The sequence below is a fragment of the Lampetra fluviatilis genome, chromosome 56, assembly GCF_964198595.1.
Source record: "Lampetra fluviatilis chromosome 56, kcLamFluv1.1, whole genome shotgun sequence".
NCBI lineage: Eukaryota > Metazoa > Chordata > Hyperoartia > Petromyzontiformes > Petromyzontidae > Lampetra > Lampetra fluviatilis.
In genome coordinates, this window is record NC_136330.1 from 6,597,850 (window position 1) to 6,615,922 (window position 18,073).

At 55.2% G+C, this 18,073-nt stretch overlaps 1 protein-coding gene across 5 annotated transcripts in view; it reads right to left on the minus strand.

The window, feature by feature from the left end:
* Positions 1-2,288: 2,288 nt before the first annotated feature.
* The window catches only part of LOC144950158 (muscleblind-like protein 2), a 96,844-nt gene continuing 81,059 nt past the window's right edge, over positions 2,289-18,073 (minus strand). For 3 of the 5 annotated variants that reach the window (XM_078880222.1, XM_078880224.1, XM_078880221.1), the window contains 3 exons: positions 16,853-17,066; positions 7,322-7,401; positions 2,289-2,376 (listed from right to left, as the gene is read on the minus strand). In XM_078880222.1, the coding sequence (XP_078736348.1) occupies positions 2,362-2,376; positions 7,322-7,401; positions 16,853-17,066 (309 nt within the window). In that variant the 3' untranslated portion in view covers positions 2,289-2,361. The remainder of the gene's footprint in view (positions 2,377-7,321; positions 7,402-16,852; positions 17,067-18,073) is intronic. The other 2 variants (XM_078880225.1, XM_078880223.1) reach the window with 1 other exon arrangement.

Here is an 18,073-nt window from a genome sequence, read left to right on the forward strand (position 1 = left end):
GAAATTTATAGCAGCAGCAGGATTGAACTCGATGTAGCTAACACCTCGCCACCACCACCACCACCACCGCCACCACCACCGCCACCACCACCGCCACCACCGCCACCACCGCCACCACCACCACCACCGCCATCGTGCCCCGCCACCCAAGGAGGAAGCTAACACCGGGCAGGACCCGGCAACTCTCAAGCGGCGTCGCGGTCGCGCCAAAACCCCAGTGGCGGAGAGAAGCTGCGGGCCGGGGGGTCAGGGGGTCAGGGGTCGGGGGGTCAGGGGTCGTTCCCGGGTGAGCGACCCGCACGAACAACGTGTTTCCAACTACGACGTCCGCCGTTCGCCCAGGGCCCCCCCCCCCCCCCCCTGCAAGGCGTTCCGAGTTCGCGGCTCAAACCTCGCGCCCTCCGCCAGATGCCCCGTGCCGCTGTAATGCAGCTGATAAAAAATAAAAAGATTAAATAATTCGGAGGCGCAAACATTTTCGGACGTATCCATCGTCGTCATCGCGATCGCCGCTAAACCGCCCCATGCACAGCCCCCCCCCCCCCCCACGCACGGGAAACCTGGACACGTAGAGGCGTACTGCCCCTACCCCCCCCCCCCTGAGCCCCCACAGCCCCGTCTGCCACGGCCCCCCAAACCCCTCTCGCCAGCCCCTGCGTTTTAAAAGAGGGGCGGCCGGGATTTCTTAAAGACAGTCATTCGACTACACGCACACTACTCAACGATACTAAGACGACGGCGACAACAATAATTATAGTTGTCGTTCGACTTTGAAAACGTTTAAAATATATATATACGTTCACGCCTGGCCGTCGGGGGGCACATTTAAGAAAAACTAAAACTGAAGGTTAAAATTCATTTTTGAAAGGAAACAAAAACGGACGAACGGCTCAAACATTTTTTTTTTTCGCCCACAATTCAACTTGCCGCCCATTTTGGTTAGTGACGCCTTCCTGTTGGCTGTTGCTGCTGCTGATGATGCTGCTGCTGATGACGATGCTGCTGCTGATGATGGTGATGCTGATGGTGCAGTTGCTGCTACTGCTGCTGATGCCGCTGCTAATGATGCTGATGCTGCTGCTGCTCATGCTGCTAATGATGCTGCTGCTGATGACGATGCTGCTAATGATGCTGCTGCTGATGACGATGCTGCTGCTGATGATGCTGCTGATGACGATGGTGCTGCTGATGATGCTGTTGCTGATGATGACGCCGCTGCTGCTGCTGATGACGATGATGATGCTGCTGCTGCTGCTGATGATGCTACGGCTGCTGTGGATGATGTCACCCCCTGCCGTCTGGCACAGCTGGGAAGGGGGAAGCTGTTCCATTCTGGTTCAAAATCCGCGTGGATCCGGAGCGAGCGAGCGAGCGAGCCGCGGGCTAACGGAGCCTTGCCTCTCGCGACGCGCCGACGAGAAAGGCGCACTGACGATTCTCTGACCGGCGTCTTTCCACGTCACCGCAGCCTCAATGCCCCCCCACTCCGCACACTCCGCACCCTCCAACCCCCCAGCTGGAGTCGGTTACCGTGACGACGCGAGGTCCACCGAACGCCGGTCCTGAAGGGTCACGAGTTCGAGGTGGGGGGTCGTTGGGGGTCAAATCAGCTCATCTCAGACATCATCATCGTCACCGCCGTCGTCGTCGTCGCACGGACATACTGGGCCCCGACGTAATAACGTGGAATTTCCACGGATGACGAAGATGAACACCGCACCGCTTCCTAACTTATATTAACGCGTTTCCGCTCTCTCTCTCTCTAAAACTCTTAATTTATCCGGCGGAATTTTTTTTTTTTTAGTTTTTTTACATTTGGACTGCGGCGCCGTCTCCTCGCGAAACGGCGTCACCGGGGGGGGTCTTTAAAGTCCGCCCCCGAGGCAGACGGTCTGAGTGCTGGGGGGGGGGGGGAGGAGAGGGGCGGGGGGTAAGCGGGAGCCTCGCTAAACTTCATCCACGTCTCCCGGCCTTTCCTCCTCCCTCCCTCCCTCCCCTCCTCCCTCCTTCCTTCCTTCCTTCACCGTCCTCGCAAACTCTTCCCGCGGAAAATCTTCGCACCGTTGTCGCCTTGAGGCCGGCCGGGGGAGTCGCTGCTGCTGCTGCTGCCTCCAAGGGGGGGGGGGGAGGAAGGGGGGGAGGAGGGGGGGGGGATTGGTGAGGAGTGAGGAGTGTGGGGGGGAGGGCTAGGAGGGCGAGTTGATGGTGGAGGAAGTTCCGTTCCGTGGCCGCCACCCCCCCCCCGGCCCCTCCCCCACTGCCGCCCCCCCCCCCCCCCAGCTTCTGGGTCGTTCTCCACCCCCCCCCCCACCGTGCCCGCCACCCACTGGCCGGAGAGAAGTTTCGCCTCCTCGCTCAGCGTCATTTCAGGAGGATCTTTGGGAGACAAAAGGCAAGCAAACGGAGGTGGTCACGGCTCTTGTGCGTCAACGGCCGCTCTCAGCCTTGCCCAGACCACCGACACAAGAGGTTTCAGCGGAACGCGCGCAGAGGGCGGGTGGCGCCGCTGGAGGCACGGCTCGCGTGCACGCGCGTGTCACGTGACCACCACGTACCTCAGCCCTGAAATGAGTGTACCTGGCGCGGTGGTGTGGTAAACATCGCCCCCGGGGAGACAAAGGCGGCCGGGCGTGGTGCTGGCCACCCACCCACCCCCTCGTGTGCCACAGTTAGCCTTCATTGGCGCTGCTGCTACTCGCTAACAGCACTTGGCCCCGACAGTCTGTGACAGGCTATACGGGGGTCTTTGTCTTTGTGTGTGGGGGAGCGGTGGTGGAGTGGTTAGCGCTGCACTGCGCTACGAATCACCGCGTCGTCGTGCGGCGGGTTCAGACGCGCTGCGTCTGCGGCCGTCTGGAACGCTCTTTGCTTCTGATATTTGGAAGCTACTGGGAGCTGTGATGCGCTTTTAAATCATCGATGAAAACTGGTTTCTTTATACTCTTCGTTTTTTCGGTGCCGTCACGTAGCTAAAAAATGAAATGAAAATGAATAAAAGTAAAATAATAAAAAATTAACCCGTAAAAACAAAGTTTTTCACTATAAATCCTTTATATGCGTGGCGGCTAGAGTCCTCTCGTCCTCTGGCTTGAGATGGCTGCCACCTATGGGTCAGATGATTGCCTGCCACCATTAAGCAATTGGTAATTAAATGTAATTATTTTTTTCCTAAAAAGTGTAAAGTTATGGGAAAAAATTTTCACGAAAATAAATTGTGACGCACAACGAGTCTGTGTGCAAAATGTCAGCTCGATTGGATCACAGGAAGTGGGTTAAAAAACGACCGAAAGATTTGCACGGTCGTAAGCGCGCAAGCAAGCAAGTGAACTTAATATAAAGGATTTATAAATCACGACGTTTCGGAGGCAACACAAGTCTCCGTCATCAGGTGGGACCGTCACAGCCAGATTTGCTGTATCAAGTGAGGCAGGGATTCCACTTGTATTTAAGAACTTGCATCTTGGAATCCCTGCCTCACTTGATACAGCAAATCTGGCTGTGACGGTCCCACCTGATGACGGAGACTTGTGTTGCCTCCGAAACGTCGTGATTTTTATTATTTTACTTTTATGAATTTTAATTTCATTTTCTACGCACGTGACTTTACCGAAAAACCTAAGAGTATGAATCCTTGCAGTCACGAAAGCTTCAAATCTAGAACTAGTTTATTTAGCTTGGTGGGCCTTACCTGGTTCAAATAAAACGGAGAAAGTTTAGCTCAGAATCAAATCTTGACTTGAAGCTTTCGCGACGGCAGATCTGAAACACGGTAGGACCAATACCTCGGCCGTGGCCGATCATTGTTTTAATGCGGTGGGCTCACGCGAAATTGATGTCTCTAAGACGATGGTACTTTGCCAACCCACTGGCTATCAACAAAGATTCGTTCATGAAGCCATCCATATATATAGACACAGACACAATGATGGGTACAAACTGAGCAATCATTGGAAGGACGTTATCAACTAAGCCATAACTGGCTGTGATGTTCCCATCGTACCACCTTCAGATGTCAGTTGTGCTTTACGTCCATTTCAAACTTGCGGACCAACACTGCCCATAGACCAACACTGCCCATAGACTCAACACTGCCCATAGACCAACACTGCCCATAGACTCACACTGCCCATAGACTCACACTGCCCATAGACCAACACTGCCCATAGACTAACACTGCCCATAGACTAACACTGCCCATAGACTCAACACTGCCCATAGACCAACACTGCCCATAGACTCAACACTGCCCATAGACCAACACTGCCCATAGACCAACACTGCCCATAGACTCAACACTGCCCAAAGACTCAACACTGCCCATAGACTCAACACTGCCCATAGACTCAGCACTGCCCATAGACTCAACACTGCCCATAGACCAACACTTCCCATATACTAACACTGCCCATAGACTCAACACTGCCCATAGACCAACACTGCCCATAGACTAACACTGCCCATAGACTAACACTGCCCATAGACTAACACTGCCCATAGACTCAACACTGCCCATAGACTAACACTGCCCATAGACTAACACTGCCCATAGACTAACACTGCCTATAGACTCAACACTGCCCATAGACTCAACACTGCCCATAGACTAACACACTGCCCATAGACTAACACTGCCCATAGACTAACACTGCCCATAGACTAACACTGCCCATAGACTCAACACTGCCCATAGACTAACACTGCCCATAGACTAACACTGCCCATAGACTCAACACTGCCCATAGACTCAACACTGCCCATAGACTCAACACTGCCCATAGACTAACACACTGCCCATAGACTAACACTGCCCATAGACTAACACTGCCCATAGACTAACACTGCCCATAGACTCAACACTGCCCATAGACTAACACTGCCCATAGACTAACACTGCCCATAGACTCAACACTGCCCATAGACTCAACACTGCCCATAGACTAACGCTGCCCATAGACTAACGCTGCCCATAGACTAATGCTGCCCATAGACTTACACTGCCCATAGACTCACACTGCCCATAGACTAACACACTGCCCATAGACTAACACTGCCCATAGACTAACACTGCCCATAGACTAACACTGCCCATAGACCAACACTGCCCATAGACTAACACTGCCCATAGACTAACACTGCCCATAGACTAACACTGCCCATAGACTCAACACTGCCCATAGACTAACACTGCCCATAGACTAATGCTGCCCATAGACTTACACTGCCCATAGACTCCCACTGCCCATAGAGACTAACACTGCCCATAGACTCAACACTGCCCATAGACTAACACTGCCCATAGACTAACACTGCCCATAGACTAACACTGCCCATAGACTCAACACTGCCCATAGACTCAACACTACCCATAGACTAACACTGCCCATAGACTAACACTGCCCATAGACTAACACTGCCCATAGACTAACACTGCCCATAGACTAACACTGCCCATAGACTCAACACTGCCCATAGACTAACACTGCCCATAGACTAACACTGCCCATAGACTCAACACTGCCCATAGACTCAACACTGCCCATAGACCAACACTGCCCATAGACTCAACACTGCCCATAGACTAACACTGCCCATAGACTAAACACTGCCCATAGACCAACACTGCCCATAGACTCAACACTGCCCATAGACTAACACTGCCCATAGACCAACACTGCCCATAGACTCAACACTGCCCATAGACTCAACACTGCCCATAGACCAACACTACCCATAGACTCAACACTGCCCATAGACTAACACTGCCCATAGACTAACACTGCCCATAGACTAACACTGCCCATAGACTCAACACTGCCCATAGACCAACACTGCCCATAGACTAACACTGCCCATAGACTCAACACTGCCCATAGACTCAACACTGCCCATAGACTCAACACTGCCCATAGACCAACACTATCCATAGACTCAACACTGCCCATAGACTAACACTGCCCATAGACTAACACTGCCCATAGACTCAACACTGCCCATAGACTCAACACTGCCCATAGACCAACACTGCCCATAGACTCAACACTGCCCATAGACCAACACTGCCCATAGACCAACACTGCCCATAGACCAACACTGCCCATAGACTCAACACTGCCCATAGACTAACACTGCCCATAGACTAAACACTGCCCATAGACCAACACTGCACATAGACTCAACACTGCCCATAGACTAACACTGCCCATAGACCAACACTGCCCATAGACTCAACACTGCCCATAGACTCAACACTGCCCATAGACCAACACTACCCATAGACTCAACACTGCCCATAGACTAACACTGCCCATAGACTAACACTGCCCATAGACTAACACTGCCCATAGACTCAACACTGCCCATAGACCAACACTGCCCATAGACTAACACTGCCCATAGACTCAACACTGCCCATAGACTCAACACTGCCCATAGACTCAACACTGCCCATAGACCAACACTACCCATAGACTCAACACTGCCCATAGACTAACACTGCCCATAGACTAACACTGCCCATAGACTAACACTGCCCATAGACTCAACACTGCCCATAGACCAACACTACCCATAGACTAACACTGCCCATGTGTGTCTGCGCGTGCGTGTCTGTGCGTGCGTGTCTGTGCGTGTCTGTGCGTGCGTGCGTGTCTGTGCGTGTGTGTCTGTGCGTGCGTGCGTGTCTGTGCGTGCGTGTCTGTGTGTGCGTGCGTGTCTGTGCGTGCGTGTCTGTGCGTGCGTGTCTGTGCATGTCTGTGCGTGCGTGCGTGTCTGTGCGTGCGTGTCTGTGCGTGCGTGTCTGCGTGCGTGTCTGTGCATGCGTGTCTGTGCGTGCGTGTCTGTGCGTGCGTGTCTGTGCGTGCGTGTCTGTGCGTGCGTGTCTGTGCGTGCGTGTCTGTGCGTGCGTGTCTGTGCGTGCGTGTCTGTGCGTGCGTGTCTGTGCGTGCGTGACTGTGCGTGCGTGTCTGTGCGTGCGTGTCTGTGCGTGCGTGCGTGTCTGTGCGTGCGTGTCTGTGCGTGCGTGTCTGTGCGTGCGTGTCTGTGCGTGCGTGTCTGTGCGTGTCTGTGCGTGTCTGTGCGTGCGTGTCTGTGCGTGCGTGTCTGTGCGTGCGTGTCTGTGCGTGTCTGTGCGTGTCTGTGCGTGCGTGTCTGTGCGTGCGTGTCTGTGCGTGCGTGTCTGTGCGTGCGTGTCTGCGCGTGCGTGTCTGTGCGTGCGTGACTGTGCGTGCGTGTCTGTGCGTGCATGTCTGCGCGTGTGTCTGTGCGTGCGTGTCTGTGCGTGCGTGTCTGCGCGTGTGTCTGTGCGTGCGTGCGCGTGTCACACCTGCCCGGCAGATGCGGCCGAAGTGACGAACTGCAGGCCGGGGTTCGTCGCCGTGACGACCGTGCCGGGCATCATGGGAACTGCCGGTCGGGGGAAGAGACAAGGAAGAACAATCATGGACACGCCGTGAAGGTCCCTTGCGAGGATTTCCTGTGCACACGCATTTTCTGAACCGGTTCCGGGCCGCCCCTACGTCGACTTGGCCTCAAATGAGTACACCTGGTGCGGTGTTTAGTAAACATCGCTACTGGCTGGGCGTGGTGCTGGCCACCCACCCAGTCGTGTGTCGTGGCGGCCTTCATAGGTGTTCCCTAACAGCACTTGCCCCAACAGTTTGTTGAAGGCTATATGGGGAATCTTTGTTGTGTGTGTCCATGTGTGTGTGTGTGTGTGCGCACATTCGTGTGTGTGCGCGTTCGTGCGTGTGCTTGCATTCATGTGCGTGTGTGCGTTTGTGTGTGTGCGTGAACGTGTTTGTGTGTGTACGTGTGTGTGCATGTGCGTGTGTGAGTGCGTGTGCGTGCATGTGAGTACGTGTGTGCGCGCGTGTGTGCACGTGTGTGTGTGTGCGCGTGTGAGTGCGTGTGCGTGCGTGTGAGTGCGTGTGTGCGTGTGTGTGCGTGTGTGTGCGTGGCAATGAGGAAGCCACGTGGTGGCATCTGTCACGGCCAAACTAATTTGCATTTATGCAGATGAGTCCTGTTAGCACTGGTTTGCCTCTGAGGTGTGGGGAACAGACACCCCCCTACACCTCTCCCCCCATACACAAAGACGCTATAGCCCCCTCCCTAGACAAACAGACCCCTACACACATACACACAGAACCCCCTACACACACACACAAAACCTCGACGCACACACACAGAATCCCCTACACACACACACAAAACCCCTACACACACAACAACAACAACCGCCATTCGCCACCAAGTGGCGGTGACGTCATCACGACGCTTGTGCCAGGCCATGTGCAACTTGAGGCCACGTGAAGTGTCGAACGCCCGCTGGCAGGAGGTCACGGGGCAGACCCAGGTGCCACGGGTCGACTGACCGAGATGACCGAGATGACTGGCTGATGCACCACCTGTGCCCCCTACTGTGCCAACTTGCTGTGCTTTAGCCACCCGGCGCTCCGCTCGTTATTGTGAGCATCGCTCCTCCGCCCTCCGTTGTTGTTGGAGGGCGACTGCCTCCAACTGCCCAATAGCGTCCTTCACGAGCCTCCTCCACTGAGGCCGATCTTGACACCGCTGGTACCAGTCATCGGCAAGTCCACTCAGCTCCACGTCCTCCTGTACCACATCACTCCATCTCTTCTCTAGCCCGTGCTGCGCCCGTTTAGCCCCCTCGATCCGGTCAAACAAAAGCAGTTTAGGCATGTGGTGGCTGGGCATGCGGGCTACATGACCCAGCAAATGCAGCCTTGCCTGCCATAGGAGCTCACCGATGGGACTTTGCCCAGATCTTTCAAGGATTTGTGAGCTCCTCACACAATTCAGCCTGGTTAAACCCAGGATGGATCGTAGGCAGGCCAGCCTAAATGTTTCTAACCGGCGAAGATGCTCCATTAGGGGGGTCCACGTTTCGCAAGTGTAGAGAAGGGAGGGAATGACTGTGGCCGAGAAGACCTGAAGCTTCGTGCGGAGCGACAGACCAGGCAGCTTCCACACAGCGTTACGCAACCGATGAAAAGATATTGCCGCTCGACTGATTCGGAGTGAGACCTCCGCTGCCAAACCGGAGCCGGTCATGAGCACACTGCCCAGGTATGGGAAACTCTCCACTCTCGCCACAACTGCCCCATCACCGATTGGGAGTTGTGGGGGTGGAGTGTCTGATGGTACAATATACCCAGGCAGGTGCTTAGTTTTGGTGGGGCTGATGGTAAGGCCCCACCTCTTAGTGGCACACTCCAGTTTCAGCAGCAGCATCTCCAACTCCTCCTCTGAATGAGCAGCAATTACCAAATCATCAGCATACATAACGTGGTTGACCAATAGGGAGCACCCGGGCATCGATCAGCCTTCCATTATATCTGTACCAAATGGAAATTCCCCCGGTACAGCAATTGAAGGCTTCACAAACGACGTGGTCAAATAATGTGGGAGCCAGCGGACATCCCTGTCGCACCCCAAGGTGTACAGGGAATGGCTCTGACTCCCGGCCACGTAGTTTTACCCGGGCCCGCTCACCATCATGAAGGTCCTTAATGATCGTTAGCAGAGGGTCAGGGACTCCAAAAGCACGAAGAACAATCCAGAGCCCAGGCCGACAGATGGTATTATCGGCCTTGACCAGGTCAATTATGCAAAGATGTAGGTCTTGTTGAAATTCCCTACACCTCTGCTGTAGCAGACGGACAGAAAATATGGCATCTGTGCAGGACCGCCCTTTCCTGAAACCGCATTGAGGCTCCGCAAGCCTCTCCTCAGCGTGCCTAGCAAGGCGATGTTGAATAATCCTTGCCAGGACCTTTCCCGACACACTGAGGAGACTTACACCTCCACACTAACACCTACACACACACACACCTACACACACACACTTACACACACTTACACACACACACACACACCTACACACACACACCTACACACACCTACACACACACACACACCTACACACACACCTACACACACCTGCACACACACTTACACACACACACACCTACACACACACACACCTACACACACACACACACCTACACACACACACACCTACACACACACACACACTTAGACACACACCTACACACACACCTACACACAATTACACACGCACACACCTACACACACACACCTACACACACACACCTACACACACACACCCTTACACACACCTACACACACACACCTACACACACACACCCTTACACACACCTACACACACACACACACACACCTACACACACACACCTACACACTTACACACACACACACACCTACACACACACACACTTACACACACCTACACACCTACACACACACACCTACACACACACACCTACACACACACACACACCTACACACACACACACACCTACACACACACACACCTACACACACACACACCTACACACACACTTACACACACACACACCTACACAACAACAACAACAACCGCCATTCGCCACTAAGTGGCGGTGACGTCACCACGACGCTTGTGCCAGGCCATGTGCACCCTGAGGCCACGTGAAGTGTCGAACGCCCGCTGGCAGGAAGGAGGTCACGGGGCAGACCCAGGTGCCACGGGTCGACTGACCGAGATGACCGAGATGACTGGCTGATCCACCACCTGTGCCCCCTACTGTGCCAACTTGCTGTGCTTTAGCCACCCGGCGCTCCGCTCGTTGTTGTGAGCGTCGCTCCTCCGCCCTCCGTTGTTGTTGGAGGGCGACTGCCTCCAACTGCCCAGTAGCGTCCTTCACGAGCCTCCTCCACTGAGGCCGATCTTGACACCGCTGGTACCAGTCATCGGCAAGTCCACTCAGCTCCACGTCCTCCTGTACCACATCACTCCATCTCTTCTCTAGCCCGTGCTGCGCCCGTTTAGCCCCCTCGATCCGGTCAAACAAAAGCAGTTTAGGCATGTGGTGGCTGGGCATGCAGGCTACATGACCCAGCAAATGCAGCCTTGCCTGCCATAGGAGCTCACCGATGGGACTTTGCCCAGATCTTTCAAGGATTTGTGAGCTCCTCACACAATTCAGCCTGGTTAAACCCAGGATGGATCGTAGGCAGGCCAGCCTAAATGTTTCTAACCGGCGAAGATGCTCCATTAGGGGGCTCCACGTTTCGCAAGTGTAGAGAAGGGAGGGAATGACTGTGGCCGAGAAGACCTGAAGCTTCGTGCGGAGCAACAGACCAGGCAGCTTCCACACAGCGTTACGCAACCGATGAAAAGATATTGCCGCTCGACTGATTCGGAGTGAGACCTCCGCTGCCAAACCGGAGCCGGTCATGAGCACACTGCCCAGGTATGGGAAACTCTCCACTCTCGCCACAACTGCCCCATCACCGATTGGGAGTTGTGGGGGTGGAGTGTCTAATGGTACAATATACCCAGGCAGGTGCTTAGTTTTGGTGGGGCTGATGGTAAGGCCCCACCTCTTAGTGGCACACTCCAGTTTCAGCATCTCCAACTCCTCCTCTGAATGAGCAGCAATTACCAAATCATCAGCATACATAACGTGGTTGACCAATAGGGAGCACCCGGGCATCGATCAGCCTTCCATTATATCTGTACCAAATGGAAATTCCCCCGGTACAGCAATTGAAGGCTTCACAAACGACGTGGTCAAATAATGTGGGAGCCAGCGGACATCCCTGTCGCACCCCAAGGTGTACAGGGAATGGCTCTGACTCCCGGCCACGTAGTTTTACCCGGGCCCGCTCACCATCATGAAGGTCCTTAATGATCGTTAGCAGAGGGTCAGGGACTCCAAAAGCACGAAGAACAATCCAGAGCCCAGGCCGACAGATGGTATTATCGGCCTTGACCAGGTCAATTATGCAAAGATGTAGGTCTTGTTGAAATTCCCTACACCTCTGCTGTAGCAGACGGACAGAAAATATGGCATCTGTGCAGGACCGCCCTTTCCTGAAACCGCATTGAGGCTCCGCAAGCCTCTCCTCAGCGTGCCTAGCAAGGCGATGTTGAATAATCCTTGCCAGGACCTTTCCCGACACACTGAGGAGACTTACACCTCCACACTAACACCTACACACACACACACCTACACACACACACTTACACACACACTTACACACACACACACACCTACACACACACACCTACACACACCTACACACACACACACACCTACACACACACCTACACACACCTGCACACACACTTACACACACACACACCTACACACACACACACCTACACACACACACACACCTACACACACACACACCTACACACACACACACACCTACACACACACCTACACACAATTACACACGCACACACCTACACACACACACCTACACACACACACCTACACACACACACCCTTACACACACCTACACACACACACCTACACACACACACCCTTACACACACCTACACACACACACACACACCTACACACACACACCTACACACTTACACACACACACACACCTACACACACACACACACTTACACACACCTACACACACACACCTACACACACACACCTACACACACACACCTACACACACACACACACCTACACACACACACACCTACACACACACTTACACACACACACCTACACAACAACAACCGCCATTCGCCACTAAGTGGCGGTGACGTCACCACGACGCTTGTGCCAGGCCATGTGCACCCTGAGGCCACGTGAAGTGTCGAACGCCCGCTGGCAGGAGGTCACGGGGCAGACCCAGGTGCCACGGGTCGACTGACCGAGATGACCGAGATGACTGGCTGATCCACCACCTGTGCCCCCTACTGTGCCAACTTGCTGTGCTTTAGCCACCCGGCGCTCCGCTCGTTGTTGTGAGCGTCGCTCCTCCGCCCTCCGTTGTTGTTGGAGGGCGACTGCCTCCAACTGCCCAGTAGCGTCCTTCACGAGCCTCCTCCACTGAGGCCGATCTTGACACCGCTGGTACCAGTCATCGGCAAGTCCACTCAGCTCCACGTCCTCCTGTACCACATCACTCCATCTCTTCTCTAGCCCGTGCCGCGCCCGTTTAGCCCCCTCGATCCGGCCGAACAAAAGCTGTTTAGGCATGCGGTGGCTGGGCATGCGGGCTACATGACCCAGCCAACGCAGCCTTGCCTGCCGGAGGAGCTCACTGATGGGACTTTGCCCAGATCTTTCAAGGACTTGTGAGCTCCTCACACAATCCAGCCTGGTTAAACCCAGGATGGATCGTAGGCAGGCCAGCCTAAATGTTTCCAACCGGCGAAGATGCTCCACTAGGGGGGTCCACGTTTCGCAAGCGTAGAGAAGGGAGGGAATGACCGTGGCCGAGAAGACCTGAAGCTTCGTGCGGAGCGACAGACCAGGTAGCTTCCACACAGCGTTACGCAACCGATGAAAAGATATTGCCGCTCGACTGATTCGGAGTGAGACCTCTGCTGATAAACTGGAGCCGGTCATAAGCACACTGCCCAGGTATGGGAAACTCTCCACTCTCTCCACAACTGCCCCATCACCGATTGGGAGTTGTGGGGGTGGAGTGCCCGATGGTACAAAATACCCAGGCAGGTGCTTAGTTTTGGTGGGGCTGATGGTAAGGCCCCACCTCTTGGTGGCACACTCCAGTCTCAGCAGCAGCGTCTCCAACTCCTCTTCTGAATGAGCAGCTATTACCAAATCATCGGCATACATAACGTGGTTGACCAATAGGGAGCCATCCCTTGATCGCACCCGGGCGTCGATCAGCCTCCCATTATATCTGTACCAAATGGTAATTCCCCCGGTACAGCTTTTGAAGGCTTCACGAACTACGCAGTCGAAATAGATGTTAAATAATGTGGGAGCCAGAGGACATCCCTGTCGCACCCCAAGGTGTACAGGGAAAGGCTCCGACTCCCGGCCACGTAGTTTTACCCGGGCCCGCTCACCATCATGAAGGTCCTTAATGATCGTGAGCAGAGGGTCAGGGACTCCGAAAGCACGAAGAACAACCCAGAGCCCAGTCCTACTGATGGTATCATAGGCCTTGACCAGGTCAATAAAGCAGAGATGTAGGTCTTTTTGAAATTCCCTACACCTCTGCTGGAGCAGACGGACAGAAAATATGGCATCTGTGCAGGACCGCCCTTTCCTGAAACCGCATTGGGGCTCCGCAAGCCTCTCCTCAGCGTGCCTAGCAAGGCGATGTTGAATAATCCTTGCCAGGACCTTACCCGGCACACTGAGGAGTGAGATGCCCCTGTAGTTGTTACAGTCGGTACGGTCCCCCTTCTTAAAGGGCATCCTTCCAGTCCTGCGGAACCCGTCCAGTGGTCCAGACTGTTGTTATGATGTCATATAGGGCAGTCTGTGCACAAACGCCACCCTCCCTCAGCATTTCGCTTGGGAGATCATCTCTGCCCGATGCCTTCCCTGGTCTCAGACTCCGGATCGCCCTCAGTACTTCCTCAAGAGCTGGCACCTCAGCCAGCCACTCACAGGGGGTGACCTCTTCCAATATTTGAGGCACCGCAGCCTCAGCAGGGTTATCCCCACTTTGTGCCATGATGTTTTCCTGGCTGAGAGATTTTCCCTCCCCCAGGACCTCGCAGAAATGCTCAGCAAATCTGCAAACCTGTTCCTGGGGGTCAGAGATTGGATCACCGTTTTTTCCTCTAATGATGGTAATAGGTGTGGCGCTGCAGGTTACTTTTTTGATGGAATTAAATAGTGATTTGTGATCGCGGGCCACTGAGGCAGACTCCATCTCCTCGGCAACCCGCGACCACCACCCATCCTTACAGCGCCTTACGGCTCTCCGAACCTCCGAGCGAAGGCTGCGGTAAACCTCCTCATTCTCCGACGTGGGATGCTGTAGGCGATGAGAGTGGGCCTGTCGCTTTTTCTCAATTAACCTGAACACCTCCTCTGTCAGCCAGGGTTTCTGGGGAGGTCTGGACCGCGTACCCAAAGCAGCCATTGCAGCTGCATGAGTCACAGTCTTAAACCTCGCCCATTTACCCTCGACATCAGGTGGAGTGGGGGACGATGCCAACCCCAGCTGCAAGCAATGATGAAATTCTCGCTTGCAACTTTCATCAGCTAGCTGAGACCAGGCCACTTTTGGTTGGAATGGGGTCCTGGGTGTACACCCACCACCGGAGTGGAAGAATGGCAGGCGCATCTTACAGATGACTAGTCGATGGTCAGAGGTCAGATCAGCTCCACGGTAGGTCCTGGTGTCAAGGACATGGGCTCGCATCCGCTGGTCCGTCACTATGTAGTCCAGCAGATGTTCTTGCTTGGACCCGGCATGTATCCATGATGTTGTGTGGATGCGCCGATGCCGGAAGAGCGTGTTGGTAATTACAAGCCCATGGGCTGCACAAAAATCTAGCAGCCTTCTACCGTTATTATTGAGCTGATCTGGCCCATGCCTTCCAATCACTCCAGACCAGGTGCCAGCATCATGACCAACTCGGGCATTGAAGTCACCCAACAAGATGACTCTGTCCCGAGTGGCCACTTTAGCCAGCACCTGTGACAGGAGGTCATAGAAAGCGTCTGACTCATCGGCTTTGCCTGCATCCCTCCACGGATGTTCGTCTTCGGTGGGGGCATAAGTAACCACGACCACCACTCCTCGCCTCTGGTTGATGGGAAGGCGAGCCCAAAGTATCCTGGGGCTTACAGCTTCCCACACCTCACCGCCACGCTCCCACGCCCCCTTCATTCTTTTTTTCAGAAGAAGAGCCACACCCTGTTGTTTGGCAGTCTCCTGCCCCGAGTAGAGGAATGTCCACCCCTCATGGTGGCAGGAGCCAGAACCGGTCCACCGGACCTCCTGAATGCCACAGAGATCCAGGCGGTACCGGTCCAGCTCCCGACAGAGGAGTGGCAGCCTCTCCTCCGCAGTGAGCGTTCGAACATTCCACGTGGCCATCCGCAATGGTTTTTCGTTGTTTCTGGAGGAGCCCCGAGGGTTAAAATTCAATCTCCTGGCTCCGCCAAATGGGGTTTGGCCAGGAGACGTCATAAAAGCCTGACCCCCCGGGGCCTCCGGCACAAGCTTATTAATTACAGGTTTATGTTTAATTCGTAGTTTAGTGGTGGTTAATTGAAGGTGGAGGGGTTACCAGCCCCTCGCACCCGTCCAGAGCCCCCGTTTAGCCACTGTGGTGGTCACAGACGCCATGAGGGGAGAGGCCAATGGGCATTGGCCTTCCCCCCACAGCACTGCCCACGACAGTGTTGCCCGTCCGGCACCGCGAGGAGGTAGGAGGTTGTTTTGCACACACACCTACACACACTTACACACACACACACCTACACACACACACACACTTACACACACACCTACACACAAACACACACACACCTACACACACCTACACACACACACCTACACACACACCTACACTTACACACACACACCTACACACACACTTACACACACACACACACTTACACACACCTACACACACACACCTACACACACACACCTACACACACACCTACACACACACACACCTACACACACCCACACACACCTACACACACACACTTACACACACACACACACACCTACACACACCTACACACACACACACACCTACACACACACCTACACACACTTACACACACACACTTACACACACACACACACACCTACACACACACACACCTACACACACACACACCTACACACACACACACCTACACACACACACTTACACACACACACACCTACACACACACACTTACACACACACACACACACTTACACACACACACCTACACACACTTACACACATACACACACACCTACACACACACACACCTACACACACACCTACACACACACTTACACACACACACACACAGTGCCCCTCCCACTCACCCCCCTGCAGGAAGGCTGCGGTGGCGTGTGGCCCCGCCCCCTGGTAGTGCAGGAGGCCTGGGCCCAGCAGCGTGTGGGTGTTGTGGGGGGGGGCGGGGGGTGGGGGCCCCGGCGGGGGGTGGGGGCCGGGGGGCGGGGGGGCGGGGCCCGGCGAGCCCCAGACGGAGTCGTCCAGAGCAGGGCGCTTGGCGGACGGAGACAGCGGGCCCGACTGCTAGGGGGACACGGGGACAGGGGAGACAGGGAGACACGGGGACAGGGACACGAGGAGACACCAGGGGGACACGGGGACAGGGACACGGGGAGACACCAGGGGGACACGGGGAGACGGGGGACACCCGGGGGACACGGGGACAGGGACACGAGGAGACACCAGGGGGACACGGGGAGACACCAGGGGACACGGGGAGACACCAGGGGACACGGGGAGACACCAGGGGACACGGGGAGACACAGGGACAGGGGAGATGCCCGGGGGACACGGGGACACGGGGACAGAGAGACACGGGGACACGGAGACAGGGAGACACGGGGAGACGCCAGGGGGACACGGGGAGACACGGGGACACGGGAGATGCCAGGGGGACACGGAGACACGGGGGACACGGGGACAGGGAGACACGGGGACAGGGGAGACCCCAAGGTGACACGGGGGTGTGGGGGGGGGACACACGGGGATAGGCACATGGGGACAGAGGGACACAGAGACACCGAGAGACACAGACACACGCGACATTGTGGACACACGCAGACACACACACGGACACGCAGACACACACACGCACATCAAACCAGTTATAAAGGCGGCGTTTGCGCGCTCACTTGGACAGCAGCAGCAGCAGCACACAGACGACCGTCGCCACAACCACCGACCCGCAGTCTCACTCGGTAGCACGCGCACACAAAGACAAAGGTCCCCCGCGTAGCCTTAACGGACCATCGGGGCAAGTGCCGTTAGCGAGCAGCACCTATGAAGGCCGGCACTGTAGCACGCGAGGGGGTGGGTGGCCAGCACCACGCCCGGCCGCCTTTGTCTCCCCGGTGGCGATGTTTTACACACAGCACCGGGTACTCATTTGAGGCCGAGTCGACCTAGGGGAGGCCCAGGTACCGGTTCAGATAATCGCCGCCGGTGTTGGCCGTGAGCGGGAATCGAACTCGGGTCGCCGGGTTCGTAGCGCTAACTGCTGCGATAGCGCCCCCCGTACCAACACAGAGGCA